Source organism: Cygnus atratus, chromosome Z (assembly GCF_013377495.2).
Source record: "Cygnus atratus isolate AKBS03 ecotype Queensland, Australia chromosome Z, CAtr_DNAZoo_HiC_assembly, whole genome shotgun sequence".
NCBI lineage: Eukaryota > Metazoa > Chordata > Aves > Anseriformes > Anatidae > Cygnus > Cygnus atratus.
Window position 1 is genome coordinate 74,344,702 of NC_066396.1, and position 19,674 is coordinate 74,364,375.

At 44.6% G+C, this 19,674-nt stretch overlaps 1 protein-coding gene across 1 annotated transcript in view; it reads right to left on the reverse strand.

The window, feature by feature from the left end:
- Positions 1-1,788: 1,788 nt before the first annotated feature.
- Positions 1,789-19,674, reverse strand: part of LOC118257006 (A-kinase anchor protein 2-like) — a 257,483-nt gene continuing 239,597 nt past the window's right edge. The window contains 2 exon segments of the mRNA XM_035564528.2: positions 1,789-5,255; positions 12,538-12,716. Of these exon segments, the coding sequence (XP_035420421.2) occupies positions 5,163-5,255; positions 12,538-12,716 (272 nt within the window). The 3' untranslated portion in view covers positions 1,789-5,162.

Genomic DNA, 19,674 nt, shown 5'->3' on the forward strand with positions numbered 1-19,674 from the left:
GGACCGAGGCAACCCCATCTCCTGCTGGTGCTCTGGCATTAATGCTTAATGTAGAAGCTCTCTTCCTGGAGATGCTATTGATAAACCAGTGGGTTAGGTGACCAAGTAACCAGGGCCCAGACAGAGCTGGCAGCAGACCCTGAGGTCTGGATAGCATTTTTTTTTTTCTATTGATGCTTTTTTGTTAGTGTTGTTGTTTTTTAATGTGTTTTTACCCCAGTGCCATTGTGACAAGATGACAGTATAACCCCTGCCTTGTGGTCCTGCACCATGTGAAACATCAGAATGCTGGTTGGTTTTTCATCTGGGAAGGAGCACAGGGCTGGACCCACCTGCTGCCAGCACTCCTGGACTGCCCACCCTAGTCAATTCAATAACAAGAACGTCATCAAAAGTCATCTTCAGAGCTAATATCCATGCTAATATTTCTAGCTCTGGTCCTGCCTAGCCCTATCTCTCCTCTGCTACAGCTTGCTGTGCCCAGGTTTGGGTTCCTTATGGTGCATGCCCCACTTTTTTTTTTTTTTAATGTCCTATTGCCACACACCTCTGGAAAACCCATCTTGTGTTCTTGCCTCCACCCAGTCTGGGAAACCTGACGGAGAGGGTGGTGCCAGCTCTAGGACAGCATTATGTTGGAGTGTGGCTTCACACTGCTTGTCAGGGACAACAAAAGAAAAGGCACAAACGTATGGGTGCTCCTCAATATCAGCAGAGGCTTTCTTTCCCATGCTTGGCTATGCCAGGAGGGTGGTTAGCACAGCTGCAAAGTTATTTTTTGAAAGCTTCATATCTATGTTTTTCCTGTTTGCAGGATAAAATGGGAAAAAGGTCATGCGTCACCTGCCTGCAAGATTAAAAATAAAAAATAAAAGGGTCTAGGGAGAATTAGATGTAGTCATCAGTGTGGCTCTACCTGGCCTTGTGGCCCTGCATTAGATCAAGCTAAATCTGCCAAGGAGATCCTCTGCCTCTCATTTGCTTTCTCATTGTGGCGGAGACCGTGGTCTCTTAAAGCCACCTGCAGCATTTAGAGGTGCAATATACTCACCTTATACGTGCCTACCCCAGAAATGATGGATAAATTGTCTCCTTTATAGTCCTTAACTACATAGCAAAAATACCATAAGGATTGGCAAATGCCATTTTGGCTACGCAGTGAGGTGGCAGGTACTTTAGATGTCCTAAGTGTTTCTAATTAAACAAATACCAGCAACTGCTAATAGCAGACTTTGTTGCCAAAATTCCCGCCACCCACTGGCATGACTGCCTGAGTTGTACAATGTCTAAATCTTCAGGATTTGCTCACTGGAGAGGAAATCCACACTTGACTTTTCTCTGCGGGCATTTCTGGTGTTGCATGTGGAAGGGAAGCAGGAGGGCTCACAGAGGGTGCAAGGGAATCACTGCACGTGGCCCAGCACCCACAGGGATCCCTGTGTCCTCAGCCTCTTCCAGTGGGGAGTGTTCGGGGTTGTAATTAAATGAATATACACTGAATATTCCTGGCATGGGGAAGGTAGTTGGTGTGAGCCTGCCCGGTTGCCATCATGCCCCCATAGTTGGTCTCCAGCCAACACATATCTGACACCCTAGCACCTTCCAGCTCCCATATGGGCAAGTGTGGCCATGGCTTTCCAGCAGGGATGGGGTCTCTCGTGGCCAAGCTGAGCAGGAAGGGGCTGAAGCGATGGGCAAGCAGCAAGAAGCATTGGAGCTGGCCAGCCGCCCTGCTTCCGCGCCCTGCGGGGGCACGAAGGCACAGTCAGCTGGATAGAAACACAACACGGGTTTCTGTTTTAATGAGAAAATAATTATATACTTGCATTGTAGGCCTCACAGTCACTATAAAACAGAAGCAGGATAACATTTAAGTGGTTAACATACAGAAAGCCAGGTATTGTTGAAACTTGTTGGTAAGTCATGACAAGGATGCCACCTTTTGGTTGCCAAACAAATCAATGTTACTGTATTTTCCTTCAGACAGCGTCAATACGGAGCAAGGTGAAGCCCAAACTAGCAGCGTTTAAAACAAATTGCTCAGAAAACCTGCACTGTAACCCCAAACTGATTATAATCACAAACGCTAATGCTTAACTATCCCTCAATACACAGTTTCATTAAAACCAGTCTTTGCCACGGGAAAGAATCTGAGTGTTTCTTCTGTGGAGACAAAGTTAACTCTGCAATAGTGCTCCTTGGTTGCATTGGATATAGTTATATATAGATAGATATGTATTACTGGCGTATACTTATAAACACCTAAGCTCGGTAGCATGCAAATGAAATAACAAAGAGGCAAGTAAACTGCATAGCACTCGCGCTGTCGCAGCACTGAACGCGCGCTGCGGACGAGTGTCCATAATTTCTGGAAGAGAAGAACACTGCTGGATGCAAGGTTTGGCTGCTCGGCACTGACACGCCGCACGCCTCCGGTGCAGGGGGCAATGTGATTTGCACTCCAAAGACCAAGGTGGGGTCAACGCAACGCAAGAGAAGGTGCCTCATGATGGGCGGTCAACGTCAGCGGCTTCCAGTGAGAAGAGCAGGAGGGAAAGGTAGACCTCCAGATTAAAGAAAGTAAAAGATGCAAGTTCCTGGGAGCACACACCAGGGGAAACATTGTCTGATGCAAGACCACCTCACCATGAGCACACGGCCATCTCCTCTGCTCAGGACACTTTTCCCCAGTCTCACCCCTGTTCTGCCCAGGGGGTGGAGGGAGGCAGGGCTCCTCCTGGAACAGGTGTGTAGCGCTCGTGGGTGCTGCTACATGACGTATGGTCCTGCTGGGCTGCAGCACCAGTCGCTTGCCTTTCCTACAGCCTCGTGGCCAGGCTGAACCCACCCAGATGTGGACCATGGTTCACTGCTGGTCGCCTGGACTTGGCAGTGGGTGCCTCTATCAAGGTCGTCCTGCCCCCATGTGCGTCTGGTGTCCCCCCTGCACCCAGGCTAGGGCATCCTTGAGACAAGCTGGCTGCCTTCCTCACTGCAAACAGGCCAGCAGGGTTTTCTTTTGCTCAACAGCACTGAAGGAGACAATCCACAAAGTTTACACGTGCCTATAGTCACATCCACTGCAATTCCCTGAAAATAGGCCTCAAAATGCTATAGTGTCCACGGACAGAGAGAGCATGCTGGAGGAAATTGTTGGGGGAAAAAAATCATTTGGTTGCAAGCTCTGTGTTTGTTTAAGAAAAGCACCAGAAGTATGTTCACAGTATTGGTACTCACTTGAAATGAGCTCACTGTTTCAGGATAAAACAGTGTAGCAGGCCATAAAACCAAGGAGAGGCTTAAGGGAGGACCAGCATTGAGGGCAATGGTTTTAAAAATAATTCAAAATAATAATTGGTTGTTTATAAAAAAGACAGAACATTTTATATAGAAAAAAAGCTGTCTTTTTTTTTTTTTTCTTTTTTTCTGTCACCTCCCAAACTTGTTCATTTCTGGTCCAGAAATTATGGTTCCCAGTTGTAAAATACTCTTATTGTATTGCTCGCGTGAAAAGAAAAGAGTAAACCCGCAGCCTCTATACTACATACAAATACAAAGCACAAGAATAAATACCACATTTCTTTTCCTAATTGTCAGCTTACAAAACTGGTCAGTACTTTGCAATTGTGACTCATGCAAATACCATGTTGGGTCAAATTTTAATATCACAAATACTGCATTAACTCAGTGCCTTGTTTTTATATCCCCTTTCAGAAAAAAAAAATAGCACTCACCCCTATAGCTGGTAAACAGCCTTGGAGAAAATAACACACACACCGCCATACAACTTCTCGCACACGCCTCACACCCACATGCACACCTGCACACCCACGCCTCCATGCACACACAGATGCACACGAATCCTTCACTGCTGATCCCAAGCCTAAGCAACGACTAGAGGCTCGACGGTCTGCTTGTAGCGCTGAAAACACTGGCTGAATGGCAAAAGTCACGTTTTTCTTCCTTTGTCTGCTCTCCCTTGCTCAATCTTTCTCACTCACTTCCCCCCTTAACTTTTGTGTTGCCTGGAAACCTGGAGACTCCCACAAAGCACTCTGCTCCGAAGGCTTTTTATGCTGTATAAATATAGTTAAAGACGTAGCTATCATCTTTCTTCTTTATTTCATACCTCTTCCTAGGCCAGAGTCTGGCTTAGTTCAATTATTGCCTCATTTAAAAATTAAATGTCCTTTATTTGTATTCATTTCCCACTACCTTTCTACTTCAAATTACCCATCTTCATAGGTTTTACACATACGCCATTCTTTTCCCTCCCCACCATCAAAAAATAGTTGTAATCCGCTAAATACAGATTTTCTATTTAGAAACTTAGTTATGTAAATATGATCTGAGAACCTGGAGCTCAGGTGATATTGCAAGCGTATAGGATCCTAAAGCTAAGGTAATCCATTTGGCTTAGCTCTCATCCCCATCTATTCCACTCCTTAATTGTGATGGCTTGTGTTTGCAACACAAGGACTGTATTTTACTGAGCCTAGTGGATTGTACATTTGCAATAGCTGCTTCCCCATTTATTTATTTGTTTTTCCTTTTAAACAGATAAATTACTAGATAAGGGGAGCAGAACCCCCCCTCCAAAAAAACCCCACCCCAATCCCAGTCCCAAACCCAAACCCTTCAGTCCCCTCAAAGAAATAACATCAGAGGGCAACATCGTCGTGTTTTGGGGGTGTCTTTGTGGGGGGGGTTCGCCGAGGTGATGCTGACAGTCTCGGTGCAGCGGCTGTGGGAGGAGAAGAACCTGGAGGTGGGTCCAGTGGGGGGCTGTGAATCTGGCCAGGGGGATGCACGACCCTTCCCCTCCAGCCGCTTCTCCGGCCCATGGGGATGGCCTCCCACCGGTCCCGGGGGGTCCCACACCCTGTATCCCCCCCACCCCGGGGGTTATTTCCTAGTGGGAAGACAGGGGAGAGAAGAGGGGGCATTTCCTGGGTGCGTTTTTCCTGTTGTTTTAAGATTGCCGGGAGCTGGATCATTTCTGTGTCTATGTGCATCATCGAGTTTGTTGTGTATTTAATAAATATCGGATTTAAATGCTGCTGCTTTTTTTGTTTCATTTTTCCTCCTTTCTCTCTCTCTTTTTTTTTTTGTTTTCGTTTTGTTTTTGGTTTCGCAGCTGCTCTCGTGGTGCTGCCGCGTGGTTACTCGTCCTCCTCCCGGTTGGCGTAGATGCCGGCTTCCCAGCGCAGCGCCAGGGCACTCTTCCTGCGGTTCACTCTGGTGGCCTCCAGGACCTGGTTTGGGAGAGAAAGGGAGAAGACACCCGTCACTCAGCCACCCTGTCCCCATGTTGGGGTGCCCCTCCTCTGCAAACCGGGGCGCCGCATGCGATGAAGTGCTTGCTGATGTAACAGAGGGGGGGGCGCACACGCTGGAGCCTGTGAGATGCTTACTGTGACACATCACCCCTGTAGGCAAAATTAGGCAGCCCCCCAAACCCTTGCATCTTCTTCTCGTGGTCTTTGGCTTTGCAGCAGCCCAGACACCGCAACTGAAGCACTGCTAGAGTGAAAAACCACTCCGTGAACATGGGGAAGGGGCCTGACACGAGGACCCGTGTGGTCTGCTACGAGATGGGCCCTGGCACAGCTGTATGTTCTTCATACACAAGCACGCGTACATATACACACACACGTATAAAAAATACTTACAGTCTGTGTATTACATATATATGCACACACATGCACATACAGAAGCAATTATTTTAGGTAGGAAGGTTTTAATATGTGTTCCAACAAGGTGAAAAGAATAATTCAGACCAGACCAAATGGTGTTAGCATGTATGTGATGTGCTCCTCTGAGAATAATGAACAGCAGAGGAGTATGCCAAAAGGAGATTTGGGGCCTTCTTGCAGAAGCACAAAGCAATGCTATTTCCTGACCAACAACGAGTAACAGCCCCATGATCAAACTACAAAGCTGTCAGTGTCCACTGCGCTCAGTGGGTTTTAAATCAGCCCTCCCAGAGAAGACAAATTTTAAAATATTTAAAGAGATAGTAAAAACAAACAAGCATAACAACAACAAAAAATAAACAGCACCACCACCAGAAAACCAACAATATGTGACCGTTCACTGAACTAATATTTGCCACTCCAGGTCCTCATTGCTTCCTGAAGGTTTCTCTGCACTGTCTATGACTTCGGAGAAGTAACTGGCCTTTTGAGAGAGATGCCATTTTACTCCTCTGTGTAGAATGCCAGATGTGGTGAGGTCTCAGGTCTTGGTTGCAATAAAAATAATCAACTGAAGACTAAATAAACTGTTCTTTCAGCTTGTGATAAGCTGTGGCTGGACCAGTACACAGGTGCTAGGGGCTCCTGTACCAACAATATCAGGAAATCAGCTTTGAACTGTCAGCTGAAACTGCTGGCCATAATTGTGCTTACAGGAACAAGAACACTTCTTCATTTACGCTAGAGCCCAAACCTCCATTCGGGTCCTGAAGGTGAGGTCGGTTGTGTCCACTTTATTATTTCCTTTATTATTTTCTTGCCTTTATTAGTGTATTTTTTCCTTTATTGTTTTGAGTATGACTATGAACAAGCCAAAGAGCAAAAGGCAAAATCCATCCACCAGAGATAAGTATGAGCCAAATCTCCATCTGCTTCCCAGCACTGACCAGGGCTACAAATCTGCTCCATGTCCACTGGAGGGATTATTGCTGAGATTTTGCTCAAACTCAGGTCTCCTCTTTGCAGAACCACCATCAGAGGTGGAAACAGAGTTGAGCAGTTTTTGTTTCACCCACTAGAGGGTAACTGTGCCCACAAACCTAACGATTCATCCAAAAGTCAGTGAAAAAATCCTTCTGAGACATCAAGCACTGTGTTGAAGCTACTCCAGCTGCAAGGCTGAAGACTGGAGGAGTCTTCAGACAGGAGACTGGAGACCTACATGCCTGGGATTTTGAGTGCCCGAACCAAGGGAAGACAACCCAAACCAAGCCTCTGAACAATGCAGAAAATAAAACTGGGATGTGCTAATGGGGCATCATCTTCTCATCCTCTCAGAATAGGAAAATACAGAGGCTGCTCGAGGTTTAGCAATGAAGGGTGAAAAAAACAGTGTTATTTTTTCAGATAGCAACAGGAAAATACTGTGAGACAAGAGACTATCAAAGCCACTACAAGATAATGAGTAAAGAAAACACAGAAAATTGTTTTTTTCCCCACTGGATAATGGAATAAACACAAAAAAATAGCCAATTCAGCACAAGTTTCAAATCAAAACTTCCACTGTCACAGAGTTGTGATGTATTTAAGTGAGGTCTTATGATTTTGGCCTGTAGGTTTGTGCTAGCTGAAAATAAAATGGATTTTATGTCATTTATAACAATTTCTGGTCAGTGTCTTCCTTGCTGGAAATCATCCCGTTGCAGTGGTCTTTGATGGTGTTTGTAACAGTCAGGACCCTGAAGATTTCAGCTTTAGATCAGTCACCCTGTTGTTGTCTTAAGAGACAAGTCAGGGTTTCTTCCATTTACCACCTGTCTGCAAATGCGCCCACAAACCTGTCTTCTTCTGCAAACATCACCAGAACTGTTAGAAGAATTATGTCAGAGACATGGAGGGCAATGAACACAGGCTTAGCCTCTGCAGGAAAACATGTACTGATGTCTGGCGTATTATTAAATACCAGAGATACACCTAAGCGGGTAGTTAACAGCTAAGGATCCTTTTGAGCAGCTACCCCAGAAGGATCTTTTTAACTTACTGAAAAGAGTGTTTGACCTGCTGTGTCAGTTTTATGCCTGCTAGAGAAAACAAGTACACAACTGGAGTTGTCTGAAATTGGTGGCTGAGCTCAAGAAAGGTCACAAAGCAAGCAGTTTGCTCGTCCTTGGACTGTTGACCTGAGCTGGCCGTGCCCTAGTAGTTGGGCCTTGTCAGTCAAAAAAGTAATGCAATATAAGATGTCCTATTTGGGAAAGGCAATTTGCCTACAAGCTGCATTAAAAGAGGATGAATTTGGAGCACAGAAATTGCCGCAAAGGAAGGACACGTACCAAGATATATAAGGCTGTAGAAACCTCTCGGTAAAAAACTGCTGCACGGATCTTGTGGTTACAGCTCTGGAGTCATGCTAAGAATCTCAGAGGGCTCTTTATTGGCAGATTTGATATAATATAATTTGAGGATTTGAAGAAAAGACTGAAATGGCCACCACTGTCAAGTGCAAGATTAATTTATCTATCCACCCTAGAGATGGAGACCAATCTGTTCTGAATCTCCCTCCAACACACATAATAACTGCTCTCTTACTGGTAATGACAATAAAAAGCAAAATAAAGCCATGCTTTAGTTCACAGCATATTTATTGCCACCAGCTGGTGCTGAGTGAAACACACTACTGTACAATACAGGCTAATTTTTATCGTACAGTGGCAGCAAGACTGATGTGGAAGCAAAATGATTTTTCTGGAACTTCATATTTTATTGATTCTTCCCATCTGGACCCGGAGGAACTAAAAGCTACAAAAGAAAGAAAATGCAAAGGTCTGAGTGACTAAATTCTGACAGTTCCATGCAGAAAGACACCTCCAGGGAAGCGCCCCATACACGAACAAAAGCATGAAGGCACAAAACAGACTGGTTATTCCTGCAGACGTGACTGTGCCTGCTCAGGAGCAGAAAACCAAGTGCTTTAACATAAAACTACAGCTACTGAGAGACAAAACACACCTGGTTCTTCAGTACAAAGATATTTGCTGTACTGCACCTACTTAGGGCTAATCCCTGGATATACCAGACCTCTAGTGAGCACGGTGAGGAGCTGAGTATCTGAACCAAAACGTGTTTATCTGAAACAGGACAGTAACTGTACTACTGCTGCTGGTCTGTGTTGTAACATAAGTTGTGTGTCCTCTACCATAAAATCCAGTATGCTGGTTATCTATTTTGTAACCAAAAAATTTTCAGCAGTAACCTTAGAAAACTGCACAAGCATTACCTTACTGCAGTTGTGACCTACAGCATAATTAGTGTTAAGCAAACTCGTAATAATGCCCAGTAAATCTGAAAATACTTTCGTTTCTAAGGACAAAACCAGATGGTTTTAAGGATAAGTACAATCTGCATATGAGCAGGCACACAGTTATCAGTGGTCCCTTTACAACTTCAAAAGTACTTGCTTTAAACACAGGCTCCGCTGCTTCTGCAACAGCTTTGTAGGGCTGCTGCCGTGCTGAAAAGACACATCTCTCCAGTCTCCATTCATGCGCATTGATTTCCAGCTTTCTCCTTGTATTAATGTCCTTTTACAAGGTGGACATGCAACCTAGGGCATATTGAATCTACACCTTAGCTCCTGCCTCCCACACAACATCGGATGCTCTGACCATCACTGAGTGCTTGTGAGCCATAACCCAAATTGTTGTGCAGATACCATGGGGGAGAAGAGGCCTGGCCTGAGTGTGAAATCAGGTTTCTGGAAGTACACTACTCCTATACTGATTAATTCCCCATAAATAATCCACACAAAGATCAATCACTGGTTGGTATCAGTGAGCTAAAACCCAGAGTAAACTATTTAATGAATTGGGAAGGGCACAGATTTTACTTTTCTTTACTTCTTAGGAGAGATGATGTTCATATACTTGTCTCAAGGCAGCTGATGTGCTATGAAACAGGGAAGTAGTGTAAAGTTTGTGTGTGTAATGCAATGCTGATGCTGGCCAGACGAGTGTCAGTCATCACCAGGATCTGTTTAGGTAAGACCCGTAGAGAAGTCCCGATTTACATGTATGCCTGCATAGAAAATCACAGGCAGTTGAAATGTCCATGTTTTTGAGCAGGTTGTTCCTAAAAAACACTGCAAAATTGTAGCTTGTATCAACTCCCTGCTCCTAAAATTGTTGCATTTGGCAGAGCCCAGCTTTGTAGGGATAATGACTGTGCACACATTCTGCTAACATGTCAAATGTCACTGAAAATATCCTTTTTTAAAGCAGGTCTGTATTTCTTCTAAGCTGAGACCAACACTGATGCTAAGTAGTGGGACTTCCATCAGTTGTCACATCACAAGGCACAGGGATGAGAACAGGCTCACAAAACCAACAAAGCTGAGACCGTGCACTCAGATCTGTCTCTCTTCTTCCACTGACGAAAGGTTGGTGTGTGGGTTCCTTACAAAATGCTTAAGATTTTGCTACTGCTACATACCCTGTAATCAGGGATAGAGGAAAGCCACAGCAGTTTCACGCAGTGTCAGAGGTTGCCTGGACCCCAAGGTTCAGCTTCATCAGCTGAATGGTAACAGGGATCAGGGCAAGAATTTCTTGCTTCACGCCTCAGGAGCGCTCCAGTCCTGGGCAACAGCTCCCATCCCTTTAATTGCAACCCCTCTCATGCCAGAAATTGTAATTAGAATCCGGGGGTTAGAAAACCAGCCACACAAACATTTGTTCGTGAGAGATAAGACGGGATATCCCCCACGCACATTTGCATCCCGGTTTTGATATGAAACAGCACTGGCACACAGCATGAAAATGCAAACTGCAGCAACATGCACTTGGAACCACCATGCAAGAGGAAGCAAAAGTAAATAAGCACTTGAAAAGTACCTCGGAAGTAACCTTGCTAGACAGTAATTTACAGGTGTACTGGCAGAAAGGGAAAAGACCAGCATTAGTACATTGAACAAGCATGTTACAACTAGGAAACAAGAACAATATAAAGAAATTGCAAGAACTGGCACATTCCAGAGTACAAGCAACTTGGTGTCATGAAAAAAAAAATTAAAACATTAGTCCATTTTTTTTTTTTAATAACGTTGCTTGGCCAGTCTCAGTCTTGTTTACTGTCAGTGCTTGGCTCATTTTTTTGCTGCCGCTTTTTCTCTTTTTCTCACCTGCTGAAGCCTACACATCCTCTTTGGAAGAAACTGCCCACTTGCTGGAGCAGTGAGATTCTTCCAAGAGCAGATGCTCCTGATTTGCCCTCTGTTTCTGAAGGGCAACACCTGCAAGCCCCAGCCAGAGCTGCCCTGTTGTAACCTCCCAAGCCAGACATGAAGCAGAAGGTGGTGGTGTCTAAGGGAGAGGCAGGGCAGTTGTCCTGTTGAAACCACTCTAGCCTTTTGGTGCACTGTATGCAGGCAGAAATGAAACCCTATAGACCAGTACTGCTTGGTGTGCTCAGAACGTGGACATTGAACCTCTCAAAGACCCCATCCAGGTGACTGGCCAGGGGAGCAAGACTCATCACCGTGTGCCAGCTCACATCGCATGCCACAACAGGAGCCCAGCGGACAACGATGTCTTGCTCCAGTGAAGCTGACGGAGGTTTTTCAATAGCTTCAGCAGGAGAAGGGACCAGAAAGCTTCTGGTGTGTACTGGGAATTCATCTGCTTGTGCTTCAAGTCAGCCCTCCTACTATGTTTTAGCAGAAAAGCAACAGGACCCCTCCACATTTCACTCCTTCTGGTTCTCTTGTGCTACTTCATAATATTCACCAGTACAGATTAGGAGTTGCTAGACCAGTGTGGTCTGGTATTCACATTACAAACCTTCACTTACTTCTATATACCTAATGAGACTCTGCCTCTAATAAGAGTTACTAGAAAGCAGTTTGCTTGGAGCATGAGCTCCTTGCACGTGGGATCATCGTTCTGACGTCTCTGGGAAGTGCCTGGAGGGCTCTGGCTGCTTCAGCAAACACAAAACAAGAACTGCGTCCATTTAAGAAGTTTTATATCTCACTTTATGTCTCACTATATTCTGCACTGACTACTCACACCAATAATGAGTATGAAGGAGAAATATCTTATGCGTTCTTGGGAAACAGGCTGTGCAATGTATGCACCTGAATTTTGGGACTTCCAGCTATGAAATTCATAGCTCCTCTTACTATTGCCTCCAGTAAAGAAGATGTTAATTGGGTTGAACTCTACTACAGCAATAAGTGAAATGCAGGCACCAATTTCACAGACTGAAATTCTGGCCAATTTTCTGTTTCTATTTGTGTGGGAGAAAGACAACAACTCCAGTGAGAAACAGTATGCTGCACACTGAAGGATCCAAGTTAATTTTTGAGACGTTCCCAGTCTGGTTCTCCAAGGGACTGCTTGTAGTGAATTTATCCACTTACACTGAATCCCAAGCATGCTGGGACTGGACTTTGGGAGTCTATGAACAAAGGCATGGATACAGATCTGATCCATTAAGTTCAAAGAGCTGCTACAATGACACAGTGGAAGGTCTTGATGGTGTGTGAATTAAAATAACTGGCAGCTGCCTACTGCCTTTATTATTAATTTAATTAACTTAATTAATTAAAATGGATTTTTTTTGAGTTGCCTTTGATATTTGCACTGAGACTCTCTCTCCTACCCCAGTAGCCCTCATCCTTCCATTTCCATCATGCTGGCCCTTACAATGCATTACAACCGTTAAACATCTGCAAGGTGATCTGACCAGATTCTAGGGTAATACATACTTTTGTTCTCCAAATCATGATTCTCGTGAATCATGGTCTCTGTCACACAGCACACACCGAAAAGGAAAGTGCACTTACACTGCTGTCATCCATCCTCTCTCGTCTCTTGGTTTTGTGTGTTTCATAATCCTCCAAAAGGGTCTCCATCAAGTTCTTGGGCCGCTGGGCTCCTGCAGGCTCCTCAGACGGCAGGTCAGGGTGTGAGATGGGGCCCTCTGCAGTGGGGGAAGGAGGCGGCTTGATTTTCTCAATCTTTCCTGCAATGACATGGAAAAGGAACAATCTCCTCTAAGATCAAGGACTCACCAAGTTGTTACCAAAAGAAGACAGCTGGAGAAGCATTTTTAGCAGGGTTTGAGTGAAGAAGCAGTTTGGAATGAAGCTTAGGAAACAACCTGATAAACCAGAATGGTCAAAGGGTTTTAAAACACTCCCCCTCTTCCTGAAATCCACTACATCAAAATATTGCAAAACCTTTCTACAAAACCCAGCAAAAATTGCTACATGACACAAGGCAGACTTAACCTACAACCACTGTTTACAGGAGGATCTGGCTGGCCTATCTCCTACATGACTCACTTTGGTGATCTGGAAATGTATGTAAGATACTGGAAATATGCAAGATGATTTCTTTTCTTCCTCAGACAATACCATGCACTGGATACCACTGTGTATTAGATATCCAGAGAAGGCAGTCTGGCTAAACAGTGCTGGCTATTTTTCTTCTGCCAGTGCTCTTTACCTGCCTTGTAAGAGCTCAAGGCTTTGTGTAGGTCCCTGATGTTACTCTCCCCTGGAATACATCCTGCAAGCTGCAGATGGCCACATTGAGGAGGCTACTGCAAGGAGCTGTAGGAGAGCTGAGGGTTGTCCTGGGGTAGATGCTGGCGGGACAGCATCCTCTGGGGAGGACAGCCTGTGCTTCTCATCGCCACACAAGGATCCAGCTGGCAGAAGACTGTGCGTCGGTGGCTCCAGGGAGGAGAGCCTGGCTTGCCCTGGGGGGAAGAATGAGGACAGCAGGGGCAGGCAGTGGTTGTGGGAATGTGGGAATACGGTGTGGGGGTCCTGTCCTGCCTGACAGCAAAAATAAATGCAGGGACGAAAGGGTCCTATCTGTACATGCCAGAAATATGCTTGGCTACAATGGGAAAAAAACAAATGCTGAAGCAAAATCAGGTTCCCTTTTCCATGTCATGGCAGATCTTTGAAATAAGACTGTTCAATGGATGGGGAATAAAAAATAAAACAAAACTACTACTGAACCCCAAACCACACAAACAAGTGAAGTAGCCAAAAAGATCATGCAGATTTTCATGAAATTTCCTGTTGCTAGACAAATGAAAAACCTAGCTGTTCCTTCAAAATGCTTTGTTAACACTAGTAACCACTAGGGAGCAGCCTTGAGATCTCCTCTAAGAGTCAGCAGTAAATGGAAGAAGTGAAACCTGTGTCAATATTACAAGAAATCCCCTTGTCTGGCTTGTTTCATTTCTGACCAGCGCGGAAAACCCCAGCATCACTAGTTTCTTATTACAGGCTTCCTTTAAGCTGGCTGGTGCAGGGATGAGGCTGGGAATTTGAGCACCCCCCCAAGCAGAGTGGGTATTTCCATGAGCAGCCATCAACCTGCTCGTTATGTCCAGTGAGTAAAAAAAGACTGCTGGAAATGAAACACTTGGTTAAGGGTCAGGTATCCTGTTTTATTACTTCATTCTCTCAGTACTAAGTAAATCCTTGGCTGTCCACCCGTCCCCAGGGATGCAGACCCATCACGGGCTGCTCAGTCCTACAGACAAACCTTGTTGCAGCAAACAGCCCTTTCCATCCCCTGCCCCTGAAGAATGATGTGAAGCGTGGGCTTTGGGGATCCACATTTCAGAGGGGGGATATTATCTCCAAGCAGACCTATCCTACCTGGGTGGAAAGCCCATCCATTTCCACGCTGTGACAGCAACACTGCAGCAGCCTGCAGCTGTCTGCATCAGCAGTGCCACAGTTCCCTTTGCATAAATAGAGAAGCCAAGGTAGAAATGTGCCTTGCCCACAGCAAAACACTGGTTTGTTGGTTTGTATCCACAAGAAATTACCCTTATGCAACCATTTTGTCTGTGTATGTGTATGAATTACACTAAAAACCAGAATTCAGAGCCTCATTTTGACCACTTCTCACAGAAGAGCAAGTCTCTCCTGTAAGCTCCTAATAATTTGGTGAAAATGAGTAAGATGGTGGGAGTGAGAAAATCCTACCCATGCCAACAGTGTTGAAAAGGCTGGCAACTGGCACAGCCAAGGGGAGGCTGTGGTTAGGTGACGGGGCCTGGTGAGGCCTGAGGGCTCTCAGATCCACCACAGATATCCCCACGTGCCTGAGCAGAGCTGGGCTCCAGCACAGACCTCCTCTGCCAGCTCAGGCTATGGTAGACATGTTGCTGGGTTCATTTTCTTCTGGCAGATTTCCATCCAGATAAGTACTGTTCTCAGGCAGTAGGTATGTTCAGCATAAAAGCATCATAAGACACAATGATCACAGCTGCTTTTGACTCTTTCTGTTTCGCCTACTACCTGATCCACTCAGACACTGCTGGTGGTCCTTGCCCAAATCCACGCTGAGCAATAATGGACTTGTGCTCTCAGTCAAAGGGAAATAGGGTCACATTTGTGGCATACCAGAAGAACTGCAGCCCCCAAGTCACACTCACATGGTAACAGAGGGTATCAGCATCCTCCTCCTCCAGGGGAAGGCACTCACCTGTAAAGTTGTGTTTTTTCCCCTCTGTTACAGAAATTCTTTATGGTCTGTGAAAAATATTCTGTGGCCTCAGTTCTGGTGGCAGCTGCCCCCACTGTATGACTTCAGGGATCAATTAGGAATTTTGATTTCTCTTTATTTCTTCCCCTATTTTCAGCTCAGAGCTGCTGCTATGCCCCAGTTGAGTGTCTTTAAGACATCTCCTAGCATCTCTGTGCAAAATGAAAGTCCTGGAAGAGCTGGGGATGGGTCAGCTCCATCCTAGCCAAAACCTCTGCAGACTCCTGAGGAGCAAGAGGGGTTTTGAAGAAGGTGACTTAACCACCCCTTGGAGCTGATGGGTGTCCAAGCATTTGCTGTAAGCTGAGGAAGGGTGGGCTGTGCATGCTCTGCTGGTCTGCTGCAAAAGTAGGAAAGTGTGACGGAGGAGAGGACCTGGAACAAGGGCCTGAGCCACCACTAAGTAACCAACTGGTACCAAGGACCAGCACACATGTTAATTAGGGTACAAAGGAGATGAGAAGAATCAGCCTTTGTACAGGTAAGAGCAACTATTTCCTGTTGACATTTTTAAGATACCTGCACAGCCGAGAAAACTTTTCAAAAGAAGGTATTTCAGCAAGATCGATCTTTTTAGAAAACTAGCCTGTGCTGAAGTCAGGGGATAGCTCAAATATCTACAAAAATACTACCCCTGTAATGCGGAGCCTCATTACCACTCCATGTGAAACATGGTCTTTGATCTTGAACACCAACTGAGCAACATGAATATGCAAACACAAACAAGCGAACAGAAAAAGAAAGAAAGAAAAAAACGAAAAACCCACACTGCGTTAAGAACCTTTCACTTCATGTACATTCTCCACTAGGGAAAAAATAAGAAAGCAAATGACAAATGAGCTGGGCTAGTAGGCTGCTAAGGCACTCCTGGAGATGTCCTGTCCAGAGGATGAGCACGCCTTGCAGAAGGGAATGAACTTTTCCTTCTCCATACTGGTGCTTATGAAACAGCAAGGAATCAGTATCTTCCATGAACTCACAGGCTGCATTTCTGCTCAGGCATTTCTCAAAATTCTCATTTTAGAAAGGGGTTCATGTATATGTATTACTCCTATTCTTACTCTTTACACCTATAATTGGCATTATTAACTTTGCAATGGTCACAAACATAAAAAATATCTTGCTCCAGAGTTTTTGCTTCTCCTCCCACTCTACAAAAAGTCTCTCCAGGCTGAGGTTGAACCTGAGAAGTTTCCTTTAGTGTAGGTATTTATTGGTGAAAAAAGAGAGTGAAAAATTGTTTTCAGGCTGAAATGGCTCCTCTGACAGAGGCTTACACTCCACAGCTGTTACTCAGGAGAAGAAAGCCAGACAGACAGCATGCCCAGCATTCCTCACCATGTGGAGGGAAGAGTTACCCTGACATTAAAAGATCCATGATCACTCGCATTCATAAACTGCAGTCTCCCTCTGGGCTTTTGCCTTCCTGAAAGTCTCCCATTCAGCTCATGAACTGGGAATGACAGAAGACGGCTAATTGGTGGGGAGCTCTCCCAGGCTGATGTGCAGATGGGGCTGAGCTCCTACACAGGAGAGCAGGGAGTGCAGCGCTGCCTTGTGCCTCATGCAGCAACGCTTTGGTCACAAACATCAAAAAGGGAAACGTGGCAGCTTCATGACAGCTTCCGCCAGGCATGGCTTCTCATGCTAGGGATTTCCCCCTGCCTTGTCATGAGACAGCAAATATTCTCTCTGACTGAAAAGCCTCCGCTGAGCCCAGCCCCCTCACATAACGATTTTCACAACTCAAAAATAAACTTCCTTTGCTGAACAGGATTATGACAGACAGGCACCGTATGCACTAAAATGCAAATTTTTCATAGTCCAGGTAATTCTAATAAAAAGGATGTGGTCATTACATCATCAGATACAGACTGGAGCCCCTCGTGTCACATGCTCATCACCCTGTTCTAACGAGCTATCAAACAGCCCAGCTGATCTGCCCAGGAGGGATGGTGAGCCACCTGCATGTTGTAGGAAAAAACCACTGGAGCGCTGTGCAGCTACTCACCCTTTCCATGTTCCACCTTACAGCAGAACAATGCAGGAACCGTTCAAACTGAAATACAGTTTCACAAATATTTTGGGATCCACAGTGTCTCTACTTTTAGCCATCATTTAAGCCAGATTTTTTTTTTTTTTTGGTCAGTCCTGTGTTTCATTGTGCAGATGTAACTTCTGAGGAAAGGAGTTCGCATAGGTTCTTCCCTTCACCATTCTGACATGACTCTGCAGGTCTTCTCCTGTATATGCATAACACATAGACATCATTCTGCTAAATGACTCTGTGTCTTGCTCCAGTGCTCTAAGGTGGGTTAAAAGGCATCTCTGAAACAGCTTTAAAGGATACTTGTCACCAATACAAAGGTTTATTGCTGGTATCCCTGTGGGCTTGTGTTGAGAGGCTGTCAGTTGCCAGCTGTGGTGGCATTTCCATGAAGTTGTATGTCAGGGTGGCAAAACAGCCTGTTTGCTACCTAAAGTAATTAGTAGTTATTTCACACATACACCCACGTGAATCGTGTTAATCTTCCACACTCAGTCAAAATAGCAGTTCAGTTCACTGCAGTCATTTTTTGCTGGTTTATGTTTCTGTTCCTGCATAGTGGCAGTTCCCGGCAGTGAAGGGGGGAAAGGAGCAGTAAGTAACCAGGGAGCACCAGGAGTCCTAGTAAAGCTGCTCTACCCATCCACCGCCAAACAGCAACCTGAGAGGTAGGTCATTTCTAATCAAGTTAGTTACTGCACCTCCTGAAAAGATTTCTGGTGAGTTTATGCCTCCCCACTCAAAGGATAATAACAGATTTTACAAATTCAGACTTCACCCCCTAGCCCCTCTCTGCCAAGGCACCCTGAAGATGCTAATTCTCTGGCAAAGGCAATTTGAAGACAGAAGTGCCTCCGTTCCTTCAATTATTTTATTTTTTTTCCACAGCAAACTAGATGTTCAGATTACAGTATCATGCATACTCTAGAGCATATTCCTCATTATACCCATCTATACCATATTTTTTGGCTCTGTAAATCACCTCTGTAACTGTCAGGAGTGAAGTATTACTGCCAGATTTTGTTGCCTCTGCTGAATCTCCTTTTGCTCCTATTTTTGTAAATCCTGAAAAGGTGCTGTGAAATACTAAAACAGAAGTTGCTGCAATCTTCCATGGGCTTGCGTGGTATTCTTTCTACTTATTTTTGAGGATACCTGCAAGCTTTACTTGCAACACAGCCAGCTAAGGGCTGCAAGGACAAGGTGAGCTGAGAGTACTCAACCTGCACCACCAAGGACATTGAGCTAGCTTACAGCAGCTGAGAGCTCTGCTGAGGCACATCCACTGTTTAGAAAGCAGTGAAAGTTGAAGATTTAAGAAAGTCTTAGACAATGGTCTTTCTGGTTCATTTGATCCATGACACCATTACACACATTCATCTTTTTCCTAGAAATGAATTCTTTGCCTTGTCACCAGCTGCAAACTGCAGTAATTTGAGTCATTGGCAAATACATCCCAATTTTCTTTCCTGAACATACGGCAGTTGGACATTTAAAGAAAAGTCTGGAATGATTCATTATAAATATGAGTTTATATTCTCATTAAAATGTAATCTACAATGAGCATTTTAACATCAGACAAAAAGTAAATGCCTTGTTGCGCAGAGAAATAAGAACTACCAGAAGTACACTGTTTTCCCAGATGCTCTGTTAAAACAAGCATTAGTGTCAGCAGCCCTTCCAAAATCACTTGTGAGGAAAATGCAACCATTATCGGCCTCATTTCAAGCACTTGAGCTACAGATGATGCTGTTTTTCAAAGTGGTCATGAGCACACCTTTACAGAATGAGGACTTCTACTAGCTGAAGACCATGGTGCCATGTCTCTTACATCTTGTCAGATACTGCTCAAAACACAATTTTTGGAGACTCCCTATCAAAAAATTCTGTTCTACAGGAGTAATAATAATAGCACTCCAAAGAATTTATCAACATCTGCTACATTTTTATCTTTTTTGGCAAGAAACACGGGTTAAAATCTTCTTCACAGAAGAAACAAAAATGAGTATTAGCTATTTATATGCTGCATAACATTCCCAAGTTCAAACTCTAATTGGGTAATGGACTCAATCCAGACCTTTTTGAAGTCTTCAATTGCTTTCAAAAGAAAAGAATCATCCTGCACAAGTTTTGAAAGCATTACTGAGGCAGTCAATGATTAATGGAAATAAGGATGGAATTTAAGCACTCTGGGTAAAATTAATGCTTCTTCACAATGACCGTGGTTAATAAAAACTTCTAAGTGCTTGCAAAGCGTATGTAAATCTATACTCATAAAAATCACTACATAGAAATGAGCTTGGCATGTGTTTCTGTTTGTGTTTTTTTTTTTCCATTTCAGTTTTTTTGATATCTT